The following is a 24,603-nucleotide window of genomic DNA, read 5'->3' on the forward strand; positions in this document are numbered from 1 at the left end:
AAATGTATTCTTCTTTTATTAGACAATTTCTGTCATTTCTGGACATTTATAGCCGATTTTTACGCATAGTCAACATTGAGTTTGTGTTTTAAAAATATTCTATTTCATCTTTCTCCGTTTTCCCGTCCTGAAAACCCATCAGAGTCGGTTTCTCAGGAGTGTGGGGGTCGTATATTTTCAAATGATAGTACTGATCTCCGATATTGACCTGTGGAGAGATAGAGGGTCACGTGATATGGCAGGAAAATCCTGTGATCACTACACAGCCCAGAAGGTCTATATATGCAGGATTATTCCACAGCGCCCTCTGGAGGATACTTGTCATTACTGTTTGTTCCCACCACCCTCCGCCCATGAGGATCACACAGACTACCTGGAGACGATGACCACCAGGACCCATGTTTTTCTACCACTTACCTTCACAAAGTACTTTTCTCCCGTCATGTCTTGACTTTTGTACTTCACAGGCTCGAACGTTGCAGCATTTATCCCGGCTTTTTCCAAAAACTCAGTTTTTACCTGATAATAACGAAAGTTGAAAGTAAAAAAAAATAATAGGTGAAATACAATAAGTGGGTCCATTTCTGTCTTGAGGTTGTGTGGGGTTTGGGACGTGTGGATTTCGCATTGTACCGGTCATTGGTCCGTGCGGATGGATTGTGACATTAGTGGATTTTATTGATGTTGATGATTACCGGCAGCAGCCTCCTATAGTACAAAGGAAACCCATATGGTTCCGACCTCTAGACGTAGGGGCCGAAGGTATTCGTCTGATAATAGAGTCAGGCAGGGAAAGACAGAGCAAGAGACCATGGCGAAAGGTAGAGACCCCGCTGGATTTATCTCTCTAGTCGTGTGTCCTGGTTGAAAAAGAAGATGGGTGTCACGATTCAGATTTATATCTGCTGTTGCAGAGTTGTCATTGGTGCCTGTTCGGGCGGTCGGTGTTTTCCGCAGCGTGGCCAATGGAAGGAGCCTATCCCTCTGTGCCTCGTTTCTGGGATCACAGCGCCTTATCATGATGTAATTTTCATCAAATCGGCGCCAGTTATAGTCCTGCTATGCAGTGTGTTAGCTGGTCCCTTAAGTTTGCTTGATCCTGCCAGTATACCATGTCTGCCCTCCCTGACTCCCATCCTCCTTACTTTGTCTGTCCTGCCTGACTCCCATCCTTTTTACTGCGTCCGTCCTCCCTGACTCCCATCTTCCTTTCTGCGTCCATCCTCCCTGACTCCCACCCTCCTTACTTCGTCCATCCTTCCTGACTCCCACCCTCCTTACTACTGCCTCCGTCCACCCTGACTCCCATCCTCCTTACTGCGTCCGTCCTTCCTGACTCCCATCCTCCTTACTGCGTCCGTCCTCCCTGACTCCCACCATCCTTACTGCGTCCGTCCTCTCTGACTCCCACCCTCCTTACTGCGTCCGTCCTCCCTGACTCCCATCCTCTTTACTATTGCCTCCGTCCACCCTGACTCCCATCCTCCTTACTGTGTGCAACTTCCCTAACTGCCATCCTCCTTACTGCGTCCATCCTCCCTGACTCCCATCTTCCTTACTACGTCCATCCTTCCTGACTCCCATCCTCCTTACTGTGTCCAACCTCCCTAACTGCCATCCTCCATACTGCGTCCATCCTCCCTGACTCCCATCCTTCTTACTGCATCCGTCCTCCCTGATTCCTATTCTCCTTACTGCGTCCGTCCTCCCTGACTTCCATCCTCCTTACAGCGTTCATCCTCCCTGACTTCCATCCTCCTTACTGTTTCTGTTCTCCCTGACTCCCATCCTCCTTACTGCGTCCATTCTCTCTGACTCCCATCCTCCTTACTGTATACGTCCTCTCTAACTCCTATCCTATCCTTCCTGCGTCCGTCCTCCCTGACTTCTGTCCTCCTTACTGCATCCGTCCTCCCTGACTCCCATCCTCCTTACTGCGTCCAACCTCCTTGACTCCCATCCTCCTTACTGCGTCCAACCTCCTTGACTCAAGTCCTCCTTACTGCGTCCATCCTCCCTGACTCCTATCCTCCTTACTGTGCCCATCCTCCCTGACTTCTGCCCTACTTACTGCGTCCGTCCTTCATGACTCCCGTCCTCCTTAGTGCGTCCAACCTCCTTGACTCCCATCCTCCTTACTGCGTCCAACCTCCTTGACTCCCGTCCTCCTTACTGCGTCCATCCTCCTTGACTCCCATTCTCCTTACTGCGTCCAACCTCCTTGACTCCTGTCCTCCTTACTGTGTCCATCCTCCCTGACTTCTGTCCTCCTTACTGCGTCCGTCCTCCATGACTCCCGTCGTCCTTACTGCGTCCAACCTCCTTGACTCCCGTCCTCCTTACTGCGTCCAACCTCCTTGACTCCCGTCCTCCTTACTGCGTCCAACTTCCTTGACTCCCATCCTCCTTACTGCGTCCAACCTCCTTGACTCCCGTCCTCCTTACTGCGTCCATCCTCCTTGACTCCCACCCTCCTTACTGCGTTCGTCCTCCCTGACTTCTGTCCTCCTTACTGCGTCCGTCCTCCATGACTCCCGTCCTCCTTACTGCGTCCAACCTCCTTGACTCCCGTCCTCCTTACTGCGTCCAACCTCCTTGACTCCCGTCCTCCTTACTGCGTCCAACCTACTTGACTCCCGACCTCCTTACTGCATCCAACCTCCTTGACTCCCTTCCACCTCACTGCGTCCATCCTCCCTGACTCCCATCCTCCTTACTGTGTCCATCCTCCCTGACTCCCACCTTCCTTACTGCGTCCATCCTCCTTGACTCCCATCCTCATTTCTGCATCTGTCCTCCCTGACTCTCGTCCTCCTTACTGCGTCCGTCCTCCCTGACTCCCATCCCCCTTTCTGCATCTATTCTCCCTGACTCCTGTCCTCCTTACAGCGTCCATCCTCCCTGACTTCTGTCCTCCCTGTCCGGCCCCCTCTCTGTTGTTCCGTATCTCTGTTTCCCCACTACTAGCTGCTCTCCCGGCTACTCACCTCAGCTTGTTACAGACTCCGGTATAGTTCTCCTCCAGTCCCTGACGATACCTCTTGGCTTCTGACCTGGCTCTCCCTTGACTCTGTCTCCACCTCCTCTCTAGTACCTCGTGATCTCCTGGCTCTGACTCCAGCTCGCACAACCATCCCGACCGGATTCAGAGGTGAAGCTAGTGACACCTAGTGAATTCATCACTACCCTGCATTTACCAGGAGTTCTGGCTCCCCCTGCTGGTATATTACAATGGGTAATTTGTACACTAAAGAGCAGATTGATCAAGCTAGAGCTGTTGTTCAAGTGGTGAAAGAAAAGAAACGAAATAAATATGTCCAGATAGTGCATAGTATTTTGCTCAGTGTCTGGCTGTGTGGCGCCCTGGACAAGCCAGGACGTCACAGGTACTGCAACAACACACCCCACATCCCGGCTAGGCACATCAAAGTCAGACAAAAATCCTTGTTGCCTCCCTCCAGGGGCTGATGTCCACACCAGGGGGTGGAGCCAGGCGGTTGGCCCCACCCACCGAGGAGTTCACAGTCCTGGAGGCGGGAAAAGGAAGGAGAGAGTGGAGTTCAGTTTGGAGAGTGGAAGAGTGAGGTGGTAGTGGAGCAGACTGACCGTGTCCGGGTGCGTGGCCCGGGCACATACAGCAAGGTTGGCAGACGGTGGTGACCGTCTGCAGGAGGGGCTGATTGACGTGAACCGTAAGGACCGGGACCGGGCGGTGCCCCGCCGGTACCGGATCGGGGAGCGAAGAGAAGCCAGCACCATTCGACAGGGTGTACGGACCCCGACCAGGCTTGGAGTCGCCGTAAAACCGGTCAAATCCGTTAGTGAAGGGAACCTCCGGGGTTTCCCAGCAGTCAAGACCCGATTGAAGGCAACCGCTCAAACCGTGAAGGGAAATACAGTCACCACCAAGGCTACAGTTCCCAGAGCCAGAGCCTGCGGGCAAAAGGGGCTCCCTCAGCAGAGCCTGCGGGCAAAAGGGGCTCCCTCAGCATCCATCCAAGCTGGGGAGTGGGTTACCGGTGGGACGCCACCAGAACCGAGAACATAACACAGGTGCAGGGAAAGGCAGTCACCGCCAACCTACCGGGAGAAGAACCACTGCAGCCGTCTGTAGACCCGTCCATCCAGCCGTTTGTTTTACCGGAGACTTTGCATTCATCATTGGCTGAGTACTGCCCCCGCGACCCTGCACCTCACCAGCCCCGCAACCCACCTGCCATTCCTCCCTCACCGGGCCCCGGGACAACCAACCCCCTACCCACGGAGGGGAAGAACAACATCTAAGCTGCTCCCTGTCATCACTCCTGGGATCCCCGTCCAGAGCAGCGCTGGTGCCACAACCTCACCACAACCATGGGTGGTGTCACAGACAATAAATCCCCAAAACCATTCCCTTTTCAGTCACGGGCGAGGAGCGCCGCTCGAGTCCCCGGTATCCGGCCCACCGCTCGAGCCACCGACCGAGCAGTAAGCAAAGCAGCAGCGTCCCCTCCCCGCCCGTGACAGCTGCCCACCAGGTGGGAGACAATGAGGAGAAGAGGGGGTGTGCTTGTTAGACCAGGCTGAGATATGGTGGAAAACCTCTAAATGTGTAACTAGAGGCGAGTTATATTACATTTTTCACCATTATTTGCAAAAGTATGTAACAAAGATGGCGCTGACCTCTCTGATGCTCCCAAATTTACTTCACCCCCTTACAATGTCCATGAAGGATGAACATACCAGATCGGGCTGATACCTGCTGTTTAAGTGGCTTTCCCCTATCGGTGTATAGAAACTGATAAACCTCCTGGCAGACTACCTGGCTGCTCGTCCCTGTTTCACTGGGGCTAGTGGAAAGGGTCTGTCGGCCTGTCGGGCCTGAGCGAGTGTGGTGTCATGCTGGAGGTTGCGCTGCCAGCTCTGTCTTCCTCCCCATATCTCTCAGTGCACATGTGGTGTCAGTGTAACACTGCACCAAGTGGACCTTACATGCTCCTTGGGGGCACGGAACGTCGCATGTTGGCGGAAGAGATGAGGGTCGTACCGCGTGGCTCCGACATATTAGAGATGTCAGGGTGCGGTTGCGAGGTGCGGGCTCATCATAGATTGACAGATCAACGAACGAGCGGAGTATGTGTAACCCTCTGATTGGTTCGTGACATATTGGTGGCAGCGCTGGGATCTTGCATGATCCCGCGTGTGTTTCCTGACAAGTACAGTAAAGGAGTTATTGGAAAAAGTTATCATCGAAATTACATCACTATGCAATACTCTAGTGTTCCTGTCAAGAAAACAGTTGAGAAAGGTCAGCCTGCCCAGTACCTCATGGATGTGTAGAACATCCCCCCTTCCTTTTACCCGATTCTGAAGATGCAATAAGGAAATGATTTTAAGAGAAAACCGTTGAGTGCCAACCTTTTCTTCTCAACACTGACTGTCACTACCACATGGTCCATGCCTTACAGGTGGTTAATGAGGATACTGTCCTCAATACGCCTATCGGGCCTAACCCGCATACCCTGGCACAGATCCCTCATAGAGCCACCCAATTCACGGGCATTGCTCTGGCCAATGCTTTCTTCTCAGTACCACTCCATCCTGATTCTTGGTATTTGTTTTTCTTTACACCCCAGAGCACACAGTATGCCTGGGTGGTACTCCCTCAAGGTGCTTAAAATCCACCCAGCCAATACACGGCCGCCATGTCTTCAGTCGGAGAAGACCATCTGACCAGGTGGTCCTTTTCAGGTATGTCGATAACTTACTAGTCTGGTGCTCTAGTTAAGAAAGCTGTATCGAAAACACTCTCTCCCTTCTACTGTTCCTTGCGGACAATGGCTGCATAGCCTCAAAAAGGAAACTCCAACTTTGCTGTACGACCGTCACATTTTGATCTGTATTTCTAACTACAGACAGAAGAAATCCGTTGAGATGCCCACCCCTCCTTCCAATTGTGTAGCCATGAGAACTTTTCTTGACCTTGTCTCATATTGCCAACAATGAGTTTGAGTTGCCTCTGCTCTTATTCAGCCCTGTATGATTGTCTATCCACCCAGCCTCTCCAACTGAAGTCTGAAGCCCTCACGGTTTAGGTACCTTGTGATGTTACTGCCATTCTTTCTCAAGTACAACCAAAACATCTCATTCTAAATCCAGCCACCTTGTTGCCTCTGGAGTGGGTAGAGGGGTGGTAGTGATAATCTGAACATGACGATTACAACTAATGTCTCAGGAAACAGTAAGATTCAGTCATATTACCAATGCCCCACTAGATAATCCCGACCATGAGTTTTTTGTGGCTGGATCGTGGTATGGAATAGATGGCTGGCTCTACACTGAATACGATGTTGTTTCCCTCCATGAAACCATAAAAGCAGAACTATTGCTCTCACACATGTCCGCCTCCGTCCATGCTAAAAACCAAACTGCTAATATTTTTACAGATAGTTGCTATGCGTTTGGCATTTCAGATGACTATGGACCTGTATGGAGAGCTCGATTGTTCCTCACAATGGCAGGCAAGCAAGCCTATCAAGAATTATGAATTCGTTCTGCTCCTGATGGAGGCCCTACTTGTACCCAAGAAACTTGCCATAAGGAAAGTCAAAGGACATTGTCACAAGAGTGATGGGTAACTTAAGTAGAGGCACCTAGACTGGCTATCAAACTGGGGAGCCTGCACTGTCCCTTATCCCAGAGGTACGTTCAAAGGTAGCAAGGTCTAAACAACCAGCATGACCCTAACCAGATCCAGCACCTTATAAAGGGTGGAGGTGGCTGTGAGTAGTCATTAACAACCTGAGCTCCTAGCAGCAGTTCACAAGCCAGCAGGGATTAACTCCTACTGGACTGATGAGCAGTAAACATGAAACAGCTGATGCCTGGCTCTGGACTGACTGAACAAGTAAGAGACCTCAGGTTGCCTGTCAGACTCTGTAGTGTGAACAGAGTCCGATGCCACCATGACGCCCAGCGAGTACAGAGCAGAACACCACATGACAGCTATTGTCACAGTGAGGTTGCCACAAACTTCACTGAGTTAATCTCTGATAGTCTGCTTGTTAGGTTCCTTTAATCACATATGGTGGGGATGCCAATCACAACTGTTCCCATTCTATTTAAGCTGGATGAAATCTTTTACCCATGCAAGCTATAGTTTCTGTGTTGGTCTGTGAGATGTGGTGTCCCAGATTCTCTGGTGAAAAATGTGCTGTTTGCTTGTTACGCATCTGGAAGTTTACCTCTGCTGTTTTGTAGCTTCCTGTCTCTTCTTGTCTTTCCTCCTGAATCTCTTATTGTCTTTACCTTTGTGTGTGCATGTGGTGTAACAGAGTTTTGGTTTTCCCTTGTTTGTCTTTATCTGTGGGATTCATAACGTTCCTGTTCCATCCCTCCCTGGGGGGAGGAAAGAAGGAAACAGATCAAGACAGGTCAGGAGCAGGGCCAGGAAGGATATTTAGGGATAGCATAGGGCCCCCAGCTTGAGGGGCAGCTTAGCGGCCCCTATACAAGAGTCATTGTGACAACCATACAAAGGATCAGGCTGGTTTCACATCAGCGTTTTTTTACTGCGGCACAAATGGATTTTTTGGCGCAAAGCCGGATCCTTTACAAATGCGTTGTCATTTCAATGCATTTGCAATGGAATTGCGGCAAGATGCGGTCACATGCGTGTGTGCAGCATACACTGGATCTGGTGAGAAGCGGTATTTTATCTTTTTTCAAAAACGCTACTTGTAGCGTTCTTGACCTCAGACAAAATACTGCATCTCACTGGATCCTTCATATTGCGGCGGTACCTGCAATGTAGTTCAATGAGCACCGGATCCTGCTGTACCAGAAGTCATCGCATTCTGATAGGCAGGATCCTGTTGTCTGTACTGAGCATGCCCAGAAAGTAGTTCCCCCCCTGTGCTTTCTGATATAGTGGAGCTGCATCAGTTGAAGAAAGAAGACCAGGATCGTGGAGGGGTGAGGGGGAGTAATAAAGATGGAGTCCCTAAGTGTGTCTGTGTATTTATTTCTAATAAAATATTTTTTCTCTGTGTGATGTCTTTTTTTAAACCTTTATTGGTGATTCTTAATGGTTGTTTCAAACTTGGCCTGAGATTAAAAATCTCGGGCTTTATATCAGCTGGTAAAACAAAGCTGGTATTAACCCCTTATTACCCAGTATGCCACCTGGCACCAGGGCCGCTGGAAGAGTTGGATACAGCGCCAGAAGATAGCGCTTCTATGAAAGTGCTATTTTCTGGGGCAGCTGCGGACTGCAAATCTCAGCGGTGAGGGGGGGGGGCAGAGAGCTTGGGCCACCCTGCTCTGCGAATTCCAATCGCCAGATGCCTAGATGTACCTGGCTGGACACAAAAATTGGGCAAAGCCCAAGTCATTTTTTATTTTTTTAAATTATTTCATGAAATTCACGAAATAATTAAAAAAAAGGCTTCCCTAGATTTTTGGTTCCCAGCCAGGAACAAATAGGCAGCTGGGGATTGGGGGCAGCATGTACCTGCCTGCTGTACCTGGCTGGCATAGAAAAATATGGCGAAGCCCACCTCATTTTTTTTTTTTAGTTTTTGGGCAAAAAACTTAAAAAAAGGGCTTCCCTGGATTTTCCAATGCCAGTGAAGGTAACACCAAGCAGTGGGGGTTAGCAACCAGTAGCTGCTTGGGTTACCCAATAGAAAATGCAGCGGAAGCCGATGCATTTTTTTTTTTAACCCTAGGGTTAGGGTTATGTGTTTGGTTTTTTTGTTTTTTTTTTATTTTTTAATCAATTAATTAAAAAAAAAAATGGACATGGGCTTCGCCCATTGAGCACCCGAGCATTTCACTGCTCACTCATCCCTACTCCTGGCCACAGCGCCAGCAGAACAAGTAATCAGATCAGCTGACTCCAGTGTCGGCCGATTACTTGTTCTGTGTCCTGCTGCATCCATCGCATCATGTGCGGGCTGTGAGGTCAGCTGAGTTCAGTCCGGCACTGAAGTCACCGGGTCTGAACTCAGCTGACCTCACAGCCTGCACACGCTGCGATGGATGTAGCGGGACACAGAACAAGTAATCAGCCGACACTGGAGTCAGCTGATCTGATTACTTGTTCTGCTGGCTGTGTGGTCAGGAGTTCAGCTGAGTTCGGCCGGCATTGGAGTCACCTGATCTGAACTCCGTTGAATTCCAGCCCGCACATGCCACGATGGATGCAGTGGGACACAGAACAAGTAATCGTTCGACACTGAAGTCAGCTGATCTGAACTCAGCTGAACTCCTGACCACACAGCCCACACGCGGTTACACGTGATCGGCAGCAGCCAGTGACTGCTGCTAACCTGCATCCATCGCAGCGCGTGCGGGCTGTGAGATTAGCTGACTCCAGTGGTGGCCAATTAAATTCTGTGTCCCGCTGCATCCATCGCAAGTAGAAGTAGAAGGATCCGGTAAAATACCAATTGCGGTTGCATGCGTTGCACATTCAATCCACAGGATCCGGTGATATGCGGTTTGCAACACTCAACCACAGCAAAAGGCAAGAAACTTGAAGACAGGCTGCAAAAGCCACAGCTTGACAACCACCTTTCCAGGGTGGCAGCCACACAGGCGGCTTCTACCACGGACTCACCACGGACTGTGACGTATAATTTTCTCCACAAGCTACAACAAAAGGCTGGTGCTGACGAATTCACCAAGATGGCTCAAGCCACCCATGCCACCAATGTAAGAATGTCATAACAGATCTCTTCCACCACCATTGATACACTCCTGGATTCAAGATTGTTTGACCTGTGCACTTAACAACATGTGATGCACAACCAAGAAACCAATGAGACACACTCCAAAGACCCCTGTACCTATTCCAGAGCTTCCAGATAGACTACATTCAACACACTGTAAGGGGTACTTTGCACGTTGCGACATCGCTACTGCGATCTCGTCTGGGTCAAATCGAAAGTGACGCACATCCGACATTGCAACGTGTAAAGCCTAGAAGCACCGATAAATGATCGCAAAAGCGTCGAAAATCGGTGATCTGTGTAGTGTCGGTCATTTCCATAATTTCGCTGCAGCGACAGGTACAATGTTGTTCCTTGTTCCTGTGGCAGCACACATCGCTGTGTATGAAGCCGCAGGAGCGAGGAACATCTCCTTACCTGCGTCCCGCCTGTGATGAGGAAGGAAGGAGGTGGGTGGGATGTTTACGTCCCGCTCATCTCCGCCCCTCCGCTTCTATTGGCCGCCTGCCGTGTGACGTTGCTGTAACGCCGCACGACCCGCCCCCTTAGGAAGGAGGCGGGTCGCCGGGCAGAGCGACGTCGCAGGGCAGGTAAGTGCATGCGAAGTTGCCGTAGCGATAATGTTCGCTACGACAGCTATCACAAGAGATCGCAGCTGCGACGGGAGCAGGGACTATCACGCTCGACATCGCTACAATCAGCTAGCAATGTCGCAGTGTGCAAAGTGCCCCTTAGTGTCAACCTTTTCTCAGGATGGCCAGAAGCATACCGTACCTAAAGCCACCACCAAGGCTACAGTGAGGAAACTAATCTCAGAAGTTGTCTGCAGATACGGGGTGCCTGTGGCGCCACAGAGATATTGCACCTCAGCCAGAGGTGTGGTGTCCCATATTGGGTAAAAATGAGGTCATATGCCGGTCCACAGACTAAACTTGCACACACCAATTGGTAGGCATACACCAGGTCAGGCATAGCGGCAGCAATCCCCATAGATGTATTCATCGGGCCATAAGTCCCATTTCTGGTTCCAATAGTGTGGGTGGGGCCTAGTCAGTGGGTGTGTGGGAGGAGTCAGAAAGTGATAGTAGACAAGGCAACCAGGAAGTTCAAGGGCAGTGAAGTAGAGTCTGTCTGTCAGGAGGAGCAGGAGTTGAGGAGAGTGTGAGAGGGAGGTAGTTACCTCAGGAAAGTGACAGAAGGAAGTTCCTGGTGGAGATCCTGGGATCTAGTTAGGCCCAGGTGACACTTAAAGAAAGAAAGGATCCCAGGGCCACGGAAGGGTATATTGGCTCGTGGCCTGTTCCACTGGAAGATCGGGTGGAGGAATCTGGCTGCATTCGGGGACAGTCCCCAGACAGAGGGAAAGAAAGACAATTCCTCAAAAGTAACACCGAAGGCCTGGGGTGGCTGCAAGCACCCAGGGCCACAACCTGCCACAGATCCCCTGTGAAGTGGGCAAGATACAACTGCGGTTAGCCCCCTTTGTTCAGGCCCTGTGATGGAGGCCAAGACCAGCACAGCTACAACGGTCCAAGCTAGGAAGTCAGTCACGAAAGAGACACAGGAGGGGTGCACCGGTATTAACCTCTGAACTACCCGGGATCGGCGGAGGCACCTGACAGTGGATCCCAGCATACTGTGGGCAACCGGACAGCTGCCGAATTGAGACTAAACTGTGAGTAAAGATCTTAACTGCAAGTCCTGTGTCGTCTGCTTTATCCTGCACTGCGTCCACAAACACCATAGACTTTACCAAGCACCAAAGGTTTTCCCGGGATACCCGCTCTACCTGTGGAGAGCAAGAAACACCTTAGCTGCCATAACACCAGCCCTGGAGGTCCCTTCCAGAAGCTGCGGCTCCATAGCTGCAAATTACCACAAGTGGCGTCACAAATCTCTCATAAACTTTAACACTATCATAAATCCCCCCCCCACCCCCCCCCCCCCGCAGCCGCCATATTAAATTGACCCCGCTAGGGTCACGGAGTCGGGCCCCGCCACCGCTGACTACCACGGACTAGTCCGGCCCGACACCAAGTCACCTAAGACCCTGGGGTGGGCGAGTCATGTCCAAGACCATAGGAAGTGACAGATGCATCCGCGTCACCAGAGAAGTGATGCAGGAAATAATGTCCACCATGAGAGTGCAACAGGCCTTTCATACTTTGTTCACAAAGTAGCGGTAGAGTAGAGACTGAATGAGACCCTGGAACTGAAATCCAGAAAGCTATGACCGAGATGAGCAGACCATGATGGACAGAATGCTTGACCCCTTGCACTATTTTCAATCAGGTTTCCTCCCAACAGATAGACCGACCTTAGCCATATGAGGTGTTATTTGGGTCAGCCCCTAGGCTAGGGTTGTATTTTCTGCAGGCTGTCTTTTTATGTTGTAGCATTTATAAAATGCTTGTTTAACATATACTCTCGAGTTTACGCTTCTCTTCCAGATTCAGTGGAAGAGAGACACTCCCTACAGCCTGGAGACTGGATGGTGGTCAAGACACATCAGAAGAGCCTTTGAGCCTCAATTTGATGGGCCCTTCCAAGTCCTGCTGACAACTAAAGGGGGCTTTACACGCAACGACATCGCTAACGAGATGTTGTTGGGGTCACGGAATTCGTGACGCACATTTGGCCTCGTTAGCGACGTCGTTGCGTGTGAAATGCACAAACGACCGCCAACGATCAAAATTACTCACCTATTCGTTGATCGTTGACATGTCGATCTAATCCCAAATATCTTTGCTGCTGCAGGTATGATGTTGTTCATCGTTTCTGCAGCAGCACACATTGCTATGTGTGACACCGCAGGAACGAGGAACAACATCGTACCTGCGGCCGCCGGCAATGAGGAAGGAAGGAGGTGGGCGGGATGTTACGGCTGCTCATCATCGCCCCTCCGCTTCTATTGGGCGGCCGCTTAGTGACACTGCTGTGACGCCGAACGAACCTCCCCCTTAGAAAGGAGGCAGTTCACCGGCCACAGCGACGTCACTAGGAAGGTAAGTATGTGTGACGGGTGTTAGCGATGTTGTGTGCCACGGGCAGCGATTTGCCCGTGACGCACAACCGACGGGGGCGGGTGCTTTCACCAGCGACATCGCTAGCGATGTCACTGCGTGTAAAGCAGCATTAAGACTGCCATAAAGCTCGAGAGAAAGCCTAACTGGATCCACAGATCACACTCTAGACAGCTGAGCCCAGGAGAGCCACCAAATGATGTTGACTGTGCCTTATTCTTTTTGCCTTGTTAAATGGGGGTTCACCAAAGGCTAACGCCCAAGAGAGAAGGAATTATTGTGACTCCAAATGCAGACAAGCTCCAAAACTATGCAATGAAAAATTATAGGCAGAAGTGTGACACCGGCATCCCTACTTTTTTTCAATCATCACGTATATATTGACATTATTAGAGATCCAAGAGGAGAACCAGAAAAGATCAAGCCAGAGACCAGATAGCAGCGGGGTATGAATCACTATTTCCCATTATTACAGTGAGAAAAAAATATGGACTGGATAAATTATATCTACTATGACCAACTGTTGGATGCTACCTCTGACCAGAACATGAACGTGGTATCCATATAGTCTCCTTGATTGTTGTGGCGTGTGTGTGTGTGTGTCCATCCGACACTGTGACTGGCAGGCCGATCTGGAAAATTTGCTTAAGCCATGTGGGAGGGTTGGCTTCTTCTATTGGGGGAGAAGGTTTCTAGTGAAGTCTGTAGGGGTGGTGTTCGGCTAAAATGTCCAACCACTGCACTAAGAGAAGGAAATTATAAGAGCAAGACCTATAATGATTAAATCTTATCTCCATTTTGCATGTGTGTGTATGTATGTAGTGTATATTTCATCTTTTCCATGTCCTTTAGATTAGAATCATGTGATCTCTTTGTCTGAAACAAAAGTAAGAGAAGTGTCACACTGCGTTTTGTACGAACTTCGCCGACTGTCATGGCAGTGTGGCGCCCTGGACAAGCCAGGGGCCACAGGTAACTACACCACCACACCCTACACCCCGGTTAGGCACATCTAAGCCAGACACAAAACACTTGTTGCCTTCCTCCAGGGGCTGATGTCCACACCAGGGGGCGGAGCCAGGCGGTTGGTCTCCGCCCACCAAGGAGTTCACAGTCCTGGAGGCAGGAAAAGGAAGTTCAGTTAAGCTAGGGAAGTGAAGGAGTGAGGAGTTTAGTTTGGACAGTGAAAGTGGAAGGAGGATAAAGTGAGGAGTAGTGAAGTAGCAAGAGAGCAGACAGAAGTGAGTCCGGGTGTGTGGCCCGGACGGAGCAGCAAGGTTGGCAGACGGTGGTGACCGTCTGCAGGAGTGGCCTATCGGAGTTTGCTGTAAGGACCGTGGACGGGCGGTGGCCCGGCGGTACCGGACCGGTACACAAGGAGAAGCCAGCACCATTGGCAGGGGCTTTTCGGACCCCGGCAAGGCTAGGAGTCACCGTGAATTTGCCGAATCCGTTAGTGAAGGGGACCTCCAGGTTTCCAAACAGTCAAGTCCCGACAGAAGGCAACCGTCCCACCGTGAAGGGGAGACACCACCACCGCCAAGGGCAACCGTTTCTCAGGGCCAGCGCCTGCGGGCAAAAGGGGCTCCTCCGGCCCATATCCAAGTCGGGAAGCGGGTTACCAGTGGGAACCCATCGCTACCAACATTGAACTTAGGTGCAGGGAGAGACAGTCATCACCAACCTACGGGGAAGAAGCAACCGCAGCCGTCTGAGGGACCCGTCCATCCAGCCGTGTGTTTTACCGAAAACTGTGTCATCGTCTCAGGCTGAGTGAGTACCCCCGTGCCGTGCGGCACAACGCTGCCCCTGCGACCCTGCACCTCATCAGGCCCCGCAACCCGCCTGCCATCATCCCTACCTACCCCATCACCGGGGCCCCGGGACAACCAACCCCCTACCCACGGAGAGGAGAAATAACAACTCAGCTGCTCCCTGTCACCGCTCCCGGGATCCCCGTTCGGAGCAGCGGTGGTGTCACCAAAATCACCACAACTGTGGGTGGCGTCACGGACAATATCCCTAAAGCCAAAATCATACCCCTTTTCACTCACGGGTGAGGAGCGCCGCTCGAGTCCCCAGGATCCGGCCCATCGCTCGAGCCACCGAGCAGCAGCGGCTGCAGCAGCAGCGGCAGCCAGACCTGAGCAGTGGGAGAGCGCAGTGTCCCCTCCTCCGCCCGCGACAGCAGCGTTAGGCTCTGTTCACATTGCAGATTCTGAAGAGACACAGCAACACAAAGAGGAGGAGACGATCCTCCACTCACCAGACACAGCAGCACAAAGAAGAGGAGACAATCCCACCACTCACCAGACACAGCAACACAAAGAGGAGGAGACAATCCCACCACTCACCAGACACAGCAGCACAAAGAGGAGGAGACGATCCCACCACTCACCAGACACATCAGCACAAACAGGAGGAGACGATCCCTCCACTCACCAGACACAGCAACACAAAGAGGAGGAGATGATCCCACCACTCACCAGACACAGCAGCACAAAGAGGAGGAGACGATCCCACCACTCACCAGACACAGCAACACAAAGAGGAGGAGACAATCCCACCACTCACCAGACACAGCAACACAAAGAGGAGGAGACAATCCCACCACTCACTAGACACAGCAGCACAAAGAGGAGGAGACGATCCCACCACTCACCAGACATAGCAGCACAAAGAAGAGGAGACAATCCCACCACTCACCAGACACAGCAACAGAAAGAGGAGGAGATGATCCCACCACTCACCAGACACAGCAGCACAAAGAGGAGGAGACGATCCCACCACTCACCAGACACAGCAACACAAAGAGGAGGAGACAATCCCACCACTCACCAGACACAGCAACACAAAGAGGAGACAATCCTTCCACTCACCAGACACAGCAGCACAAAGAAGAGGAGACAATCCCACCACTCACCAGACACAGCAACACAAAGAGGAGGAGATGATCCCACCACTCACCAGACACAGCAGCACAAAGAGGAGGAGACGATCCCACCACTCACCAGACACAGCAGCACAAAGAGGAGGAGATGATCCCACCACTCACCAGACACAGCAACACAAAAAGGAGGAGACAATCCCACCACTCACCAGACACAGCAACACAAAGAGGAGACAATCCTTCCACTCACCAGACACAGCAGCACAAAGAGGAGGAGACGATCCCACCACTCACCAGACACAGCAACACAAAGAGGAGGAGACAATCCCACCACTCACTAGACACAGAAGCACAAAGAGGAGGAGACGATCCCACCACTCACCAGACACAGCAGCACAAAGAAGAGGAGACAATCCCACCACTCACCAGACACAGCAGCACAAAGAGAAGGAGACAATCCCACCACTCACCAGACTATTATCCGGGATCGGCTGAGGCCCATCATGGCAGAAGCACCAGACACAGCAGCACAAAGAGGAGGAGACGATCCCTCCACTCACCAGACACAGCAGCACAAAGAGGAGGAGACGATCCCACCACTGACCAGACACAGCAACACAAAGAGGAGGAGACGATCCCTCCACTCACCAGACAATGCAGCACAAAGAGGAGGAGACAATCCCACTACTCACCAGACACAGCAACACAAAGAGGAGGAGACGATCCTCCACTCACCAGACACAGCAGCACAAAGAGGAGGAGACAATCCCACCACTCACCAGACACAGCAGCACAAAGAGGAGGAGACAATCCCACCACTCACCAGACACAGCAGCACAAAGAAGAGGAGACAATCCCACCACTCACCAGACACAGCAACACAAAGAGGAGGAGATGATCCCACCACTCACCAGACACAGCAGCACAAAGAGGAGGAGACGATCCCACCACTCACCAGACACAGCAGCACAAAGAGGAGGAGATGATCCCACCACTCACCAGACACAGCAACACAAAAAGGAGGAGACAATCCCACCACTCACCAGACACAGCAACACAAAGAGGAGACAATCCTTCCACTCACCAGACACAGCAGCACAAAGAGGAGGAGACGATCCCACCACTCACCAGACACAGCAACACAAAGAGGAGGAGACAATCCCACCACTCACTAGACACAGAAGCACAAAGAGGAGGAGACGATCCCACCACTCACCAGACACAGCAGCACAAAGAAGAGGAGACAATCCCACCACTCACCAGACACAGCAACACAAAGAGGAGGAGATGATCCCACCACTCACCAGACACAGCAGCACAAAGAGGAGGAGTCGATCCCACCACTCACCAGACACAGCAACACAAAGAGGATGAGACAATCCCACCACTCACCAGACACAGCAGCACAAAGAGGAGGAGATGATCCCACCACTCACCAGACACAGCAACACAAAGAGGAGGAGACAATCCCACCACTCACCAGACACAGCAACACAAAGAGGAGACAATCCTTCCACTCACCAGACACAGCAACACAAAGAGGAGGAGACAATCCCACCATTCACCAGACACAGCAGCACAAAGAGGAGGAGACGATCCCACCACTCACCAGACACAGCAACACAAAGAGGAGGAGATGATCCCACCACTCACCAGACACATCAGCACAAAGAGGAGGAGATCATCCCACCACTCACCAGACACAGCAGCACAAAGACGAGGAGACGATCCCACCACTCACCAGACACATCAGCACAAAGAGGAGGAGATCATCCCACCACTCACCAGACACAGCAGCACAAAGAGGAGGAGACAATCCCACCACTCACCAGACACATCAGCACAAAGAGGAGGAGATGATCCCACCACTCACCAGACACAGCAGCACAAAGAGGAAGAGATGATCCCACCACTCACCAGACACAGCAGAACAAAGAGAAGGAGACGATCCCACCACTCACCAGACACATCAGCACAAAGAGGAGATGATCCAACCACTCACCAGACACAGCAACACAAGGAGGAGGAGATGATCCCACCACTCACCAGACACAGCAACACTAAGCGGAGGAGACGATCCCACCACTCACCAGACACAGCAGCAGAAAACACAGGTAGGGTAAAAAGTCGGGTTTGATGCTGCGCAGCATCAAACCCGACTTTTTACCCTACCTGTGTTTTCTACGACTATATCGGGGCTGCAGCTTACCACATCATTTGCATTCATTTGCTTCTGTTTTACAAGGAGTTGTGCCTGTCACAACTGTAACAGGTGAGCACCTGTCCTATTGCCTTATATTTGCTTTATCATCGGATAAGACCCTATGTGCGTTTTTTCTCCACAGTTTTCTCTGATACAGACACAGCAGCACAAAGAGGAGGAGACGATCCAACCACTCACCAGACACAGCAGCACAAAGAGGAGGAGAGGATCCCACCACTCACCAGACACAGCAGCACAAAGAGGAGATGATCCAACCACTCACCAGACACAGCAGCACAAACAGGAGGAGACGATCCCACCACTCACCAGCCACAGCAGCACAAAGAGGAGGAGATGATCCCTCCACTCTCCAGACACAGCAGCACAAAGAGGAGATGATCCAACCACTCACCAGACACAGCAACACAAAGAGGAGATGATCCCACCACTCACCAGCCACAGCAGCACAAAGAGGAGGAGATGATCCCTCCACTCTCCAGACACAGCAGCACAAAGAGGAGATGATCCAACCACTCACCAGACACAGCAGCACAAAGAGGAGATGATCCCACCACTCACCAGACACAGCAGCACAAAGAGGAGAAGACAATCCCATCACTCACCAGACACAGCAGCACAAAGAGGAGGAGACGATCCAACCACTCACCAGACACAGCAGCACAAAGAGGAAGAGACAATCCCACCACTCACCAGACACAGCAGCACAAAGAGGAGGAGATGATCCCACCACTCACCAGACACAGCAGCACAAAGAAGAGGAGACGATCCCACCACTCACCAGACACAGCAACACAAAGAGGAGGAGACGATCCCACCACTCACCAGACACAGCAGCACAAAGAGGAGATGATCCAACCACTCACCAGACACAGCAGCACAAAGAGGAGAAGACAATCCCACCACTCACCAGACACAGCAGCACAAAGAGAAGGAGACAATCCAACCACTCACCAGACACAGCAGCACAGAGAGGAGGAGACATTCCCACCACTCACCAGACACAGCAGCGCAAAGAGGAGGAGACATTCCCACCACTCACCAGACACAGCAGCACAAAGAGGAGGAGACGATCCCACCACTCACCAGACTCAGCAGCACAAAGAGAAGGAGATGATCCCACCGCTCACCAGACACAGCAGCACAAAGTGGAGGAGATGATCCATCCACTCACCAGACACAGCAGCACAACGAGGAGGAGACGATCCTGTGGCGCCCCTGAGGCTTCGGTCACCGCAAGGTATTACATCTCACTTAAGGTGCAGTACTCATCTTGGGTAATGAAGAGGTTAATTGCTGGTGTTTCTCACATTCACAAAACACACAAATTTAGGTGCTTTCCCACTGGGGTTGGCCTTTAGTAGATAGGGGGTGGCCATCTTGAGGCATGAGCCTTTCCCGGTCAATAGGACAACCCCCTGTTGGGCGGGCACCACTTGGGGAAAAGGAAGGAGCATCTTCACACTAGCAGTTGCCCTCGGACACAGCTTGGGGTAAGGAGCACAGTCAGGACCTCGGTCCAGGCATCACCTTACACTTCTGGGACCACTACAAGACTCGTGGCTTGGAGCAGGCAGCTAAGCCCGGGTTGTCTACAGCTACAGGGGATTCCAAGGTCTTCGGAGAGTGTAGGAAACACCTGCAGTCCGTTCCTTTTTCCATCATAGTGGGAACACCAGTGGTGACCTCCGAATTATCCGGGATCGGCTGAGGCCCATCATGGCAGAAACCGGCTCTCCATGGGTGACTAACATTTAGTAAGTAAAGACCTTTAACCGCAACCACTGTGTTAGCATGTCCTTGCCGTCGTCATCGCCCTGCGCTTCGGCGCCAACGGCCACTACCACTACCAACATGCTCCCTGGGGCTTAGATCTGCCTGTGGGTACCCGAACCATCCAAGCTGCGACACCATCCGCTCCAGAGGACAGCACCCATAGCAGCGGCTAATCCCTGGCCACACACCACAGGTGGCGTCACGAGACAACTACTCCCAACATCCTCAACCTCTTCATTCTCATCTCCCCATCATCCATCCCTTCATGGACACCTCAGGGTCACGAAACCGCGCAGGGCCACCACTGACATCCCTTGATCCTCACTGACCCGGTGACGAGCATTCCCAAGGCCCCGTGGGGTGCTTCAATCCCACCACTCACCAGACACAGTAGCACAAAGAGGAGGGGATGATCCCACCACTCACCAGACACAGCAGAAAAAAGAGGAGGAGACAATTCCACCACTCACCTGACAGCAGCACAAAGAGGAGGAGATGATCCCATCACTCACCAGACACAGCAACACAAAGAGGAGAAGACAATCCCACCACTCATCAAACACAGCAGTACAAAGAGGAGGAGACGATCTCACCACTCACCAGACACAACAGCACAAAAAGGAGGAGACAATTCCTCCACTCATCAGACGCAACAGCACAAAGAGGAGGAGACGCTCTCACCACTCACCAGACACAGCAGCACAGAGAGGAGGAGACAATGCCACCACTCACCAGACACAGCAACACAAAGAGGAGGAGACGATCTCACCACTCACCAGACATAGCAGCAGAAAGAGGAGGAGACGATCCCACCACTCACCAGACACAGCAGCACAAAGAGGAGGAGATGATCCCACCACTCACCAAACACAGCAGCAAAAAGAGGAGGAGTCGATCCCACCACTCACCAGACACATCAGCACAAAGAGGAGATCATCCCACCACTCACCAGACACAGCAACACAAAGAGGAGGAAACAATCCCACCACTCACCAGACACAGCAGCACAAAGAGGAGGAGACAATTCCTCAACTCATCAGACACAGCAGCACAAAGAGGAGACAATCCCACCACTCACCAGACACAGCAACACAAAGAGGAGGAGATCATCCCACCACTCACCAGACACAGCAGCACAAAGAGGAGGAGACAATCCCACCACTCACCAGACATAGCAGCAGAAAGAGGAGGAGACGATCCCACCACTCACCAGACACAGCAGCACAAAGAGGAGGAGACGATCCCTCCACTCACCAGACACAGCAGCACAAAGAGGAGATGATCCAACCACTCACCAGACACAGCAGCACAAAGAGGAGAAGACAATCCCACCACTCACCAGACACAGCAGCACAAAGAGGAGGAGACGATCCAACCACTCACCAGACACAGCAGCACAGAGAGGAGGAGACATTCCCACCACTCACCAGACACAGCAACACAAAGAGGAGAAGACAATCGCACCACTCACCAGACACAGCAGCACAAAGAGGAGGAGACGATCCCACCACTCACCAGACTAAGCAGCACAAAGAGGAGATGATCCCACCACTTACCAGACACAGCAGCACAAAGTGGAGGAGATGATCCATCCACTCACCAGACACAGCAGCACAACGAGGAGGAGACGATCCTGTGGCGCCCCTGAGGCTTCGGTCACCACAAGGTATTACATCTCACTTAAGGTGCAGTACTCATCTTGGGTAATGAAGAGGTTAATTGCTGGTGTTTCTCACATTCACAAAACACACAAATTTAGGTGCTTTCCCACTGGGGTTGGCCTATAGTAGATAGGGGGGTGGCCATCATGAGGCATGAGACTAACATTTAGTGAGTAAAGACCTTTAACCTCAACCACTGTGTCAGCATGTCCTTGCCGTCGTCATCGCCCCGCGCTTCGGCGCCAACGGCCACTACCACATCCAACATGCTCCCTGGGGCTTAGATCTACCTGTGGGTACCCGAACCATCCGAGCTGCGACACCATCCACTCCAGAGGACAGCACCCGCAATGGTGGCTAATCCCTGGCCACGCACCACAGGTGGCGTCACGAGACAACTACTCCCAACATTCTCAACCCCTTCATTCTCATCTCCCCATCATTCATCCCTTCGTGGACACCTCAGGGTCACGAAACCGGGCAGAGCCACCACTGACATCCCTTGATCCTCACTGACCCGGTGGCGAGCATTCCCAAGGCCCCGTGGGGTGCTTCAATCCCACCACTCACCAGACACAGTAGCACAAAGAGGAGGGGATGATCCCACCACTCACCAGACACAGCAACACAAAGAGGAGGAGACAATCCATCCACTCATCAAACACAGCAGCACAAAGAGGAGAAGACAATCCATCCACTCACCAGACACAGCAGCACAAAGAGGAGGAGACAATCCCACCACTCACCAGACACAGCAGCACAAAGAGGAGGAGACAATCCCACCACTCATCAAACACAGCAGCACAAAGAGGAGGATACAATTCCTCCACTCATCAGACACAACAGCACAAAGAGTAGACGATCCCACCACTCACCAGACACAGCAGCACAAAGAGGAGGAGACAATTCCTCCACTCATCAGACACAACAGCACAAAGAGTAGACGATCCCACCACTCACCAGACATAGCAGCAGAAAGAGGAGGAGACAATCCCACCACTCACCAGACACAGCAGCACAAAGAGGAGACGATCCCACCACTCACCAGACACAGCAGCAAAAAGAGGAGGAGACGATCCCACCACTCACCAGACACAGCAGCACAAAGAGGAGGAGATGATCCCACCACTCACCAGACACAGCAGCACAAAGAGGAGGAGACAATCCCACCACTCACCAGACACAGTAGCACAAAGAGGAGGAGACGATCCCACCACTCACCAGACACAGCAGCACAAAGAGGAGGAGACGATCCCACCACTCACCAGACACAGCAGCACAAAGAGGAGATGATCCCACCACTTACCAGACACAGCAGCACAAAGTGGAGGAGATGATCCATCCACTCACCAGACACAGCAGCACAAAGAGGAGGAGACGATCCCACCACTCACCAGACACAGCAGCACAAAGAGGAGGAGATGATCCATCCAGTTGTCACGGGCGGGGAGGACGCTGCGCTCACCACGCTCGGGTCCGGCGCTGCGGCTGCCACTGCTGCTTTGGCTTGAGCAGTGGGCCGGATCCGGGGACTCGAGCGGCGCTCCTCGCCCGTGAGTGAAAAGGGGTAGTGTGGTTTCGGGGATTTGGTCCGTGACGCCACCCATGGTTTGTGGTGAGGTTGGGGCACCACCGCTGCTGTTGACGGGGATCCCGGGAGCGATGGCAGGGAGCAGTTGCGATGTTTCTCTCCCCTCCGTGGGTAGGGGGCTTGGTGGTCCCGGGGCCCGGTGAGGTGACGGGGAGCAGGGTCGGGAAGGTGCAGGGTCGCTTGGACTGCGCAGCGCGGTGCCGGATGGCACGGTAGTACTCACTCAGCCACAAATGGATGCAAAGTCTATGGTAAGACAAACGGCTGGATGGACGGGTCCCACAGCCAGCTGCTGTGGTTTCTCCCGGACGGTTGGTGGTGGCTGCCTTTCCCTGCACCTTTTGTGTATCTTCGGTCCCGATGGCTTCCCACCGGTAACCCGCTCCCCAGCGTGTATATGGGCTGGAGGAGCCCTTTTGCCCGCAGGCTCTGGCCCTGGGAACTCTAGCTGTGGTGGTAGCTGTATTTCCCTTGCGCTAGTTAGACGGTTGCCTTCAATCGGGTCTTGGCTCTTTGGAAACCCCTGGGGTTCCGGTCACTAACGGATTTGACCTGTTTAACGGTGACTCCAAGCCTGGTCGGGGTCCGCAGGCCCTGACGGTTTGTGCTGGCTTCACTTCGCTCCCCTGTTCGGTACCGGCGGGCCACCACCCGTCCCCGGTCCTATGGTTCTGCGTCGATCTGCCTCTCCTTCAGACGGCCACCACCGTCTGCCAACCTTGCTCTCGGTGCCCGGGCCACGTACCCGGACACAGTCAGTTTGCTCCTCTACTACTACTTCACTCCTCTCACTTTGACTTCCCTAACTGATCTCGAGCTCTGCCCGAGCTTAACTAACTTCCTTTCCCGCCTCCAGGACTGTGAACTCCTCAGTGAGTGGGGCCAACCGCCTGGCTCCACCCCACTTGGTGTGGACATCAGCCCCTGGAGGGAGGCAACAAGGATTTGTGTCTGACTGATGTGCCTATCTCGGGGTGGGGGTGTCGTGTTGTAGTCCCTGTGATGACCTGGCTAGTCCAGGGTGCCACACACTCACCCGACACAGCAGCACAAAGAGGAGGAGATGATCCATCCACTCACCAGACACAGCAACACAAAGAGGAGAAGACTATCGCACCACTCACCAGACACAGCAGGACAAAGAGGAGGAGATGATCCCACCACTCACCAGACACAGCAACACAAAGAGGAGGAGATGATCCCACCACTCACCAGACACAGCAGCAAAAAGAGGAGGAGACGATTCCACCACTCACCAGACACAGCAACACAAAGAAGAGGAGACAATCCCACCACTCACCAGACACAGCAACACAAAGAAGAGGAGATGATTCCACCACTCACCAGACACAGCAACACAAAGAAGAGGAGATGATCCCACCACTCACCAGACACAGCAACACAAAGAAGAGGAGATGATCCCACCACTCACCAGACACAGCAACACAAAGAAGAGGAGATGATCCCACCACTCACCAGACACAGCAACACAAAGAAGAGGAGATGATCCCACCACTCACCAGACACAGCAACACAAAGAAGAGGAGATGATCCCACCACTCACCAGACACAGCAACACAAAGAAGAGGAGATGATCCCACCACTCACTTTGTCGCATAGACCTTGGACTGTAAGATTTGCCGATGCCGGCTCTTCTGCACTCATCCCGTAGTCTGGGGGGTACATGACTTTACATTTGTACACAATACCGTCCATCCTGAGTTGTGA

The 24,603-nt window shown here is 52.3% G+C and overlaps 1 protein-coding gene across 1 annotated transcript; it reads right to left on the minus strand.

Moving 5' to 3' along the window:
- On the minus strand, window positions 1-24,603 carry LOC142281077 (cystatin-A2-like). Its single transcript, XM_075332816.1, has 3 exons — window positions 24,484-24,603; window positions 418-519; window positions 1-208 (listed from the first exon to the last, which is right to left on the minus strand). Exons 1-3 carry the CDS (start codon window positions 24,589-24,591, stop codon window positions 89-91), a joined length of 330 nt encoding a protein of 109 aa, XP_075188931.1. The 5' UTR covers window positions 24,592-24,603; the 3' UTR covers window positions 1-88.

The sequence above is a fragment of the Anomaloglossus baeobatrachus genome, chromosome 2, assembly GCF_048569485.1.
Source record: "Anomaloglossus baeobatrachus isolate aAnoBae1 chromosome 2, aAnoBae1.hap1, whole genome shotgun sequence".
Taxonomy (NCBI): Eukaryota; Metazoa; Chordata; class Amphibia; order Anura; family Aromobatidae; genus Anomaloglossus; species Anomaloglossus baeobatrachus.

Bases quoted from the DNA above. Each gene is read 5' to 3' on its own strand.
- LOC142281077 (XM_075332816.1), bottom strand. From the start codon at position 24,591: ATGGACGGTATTGTGTACAAATGTAAAGTCATGTACCCCCCAGACTAC. The intron at 520-24,483 runs GTGAGTGGTGGG...CGTTATTATCAG, and splicing joins TCCAAGGTCTATGCGACAAA to GTAAAAACTGAGTTTTTGGA. The intron at 209-417 runs GTAAGTGGTAGA...ATCTCTCCACAG, and splicing joins GAGAAAAGTACTTTGTGAAG to GTCAATATCGGAGATCAGTA.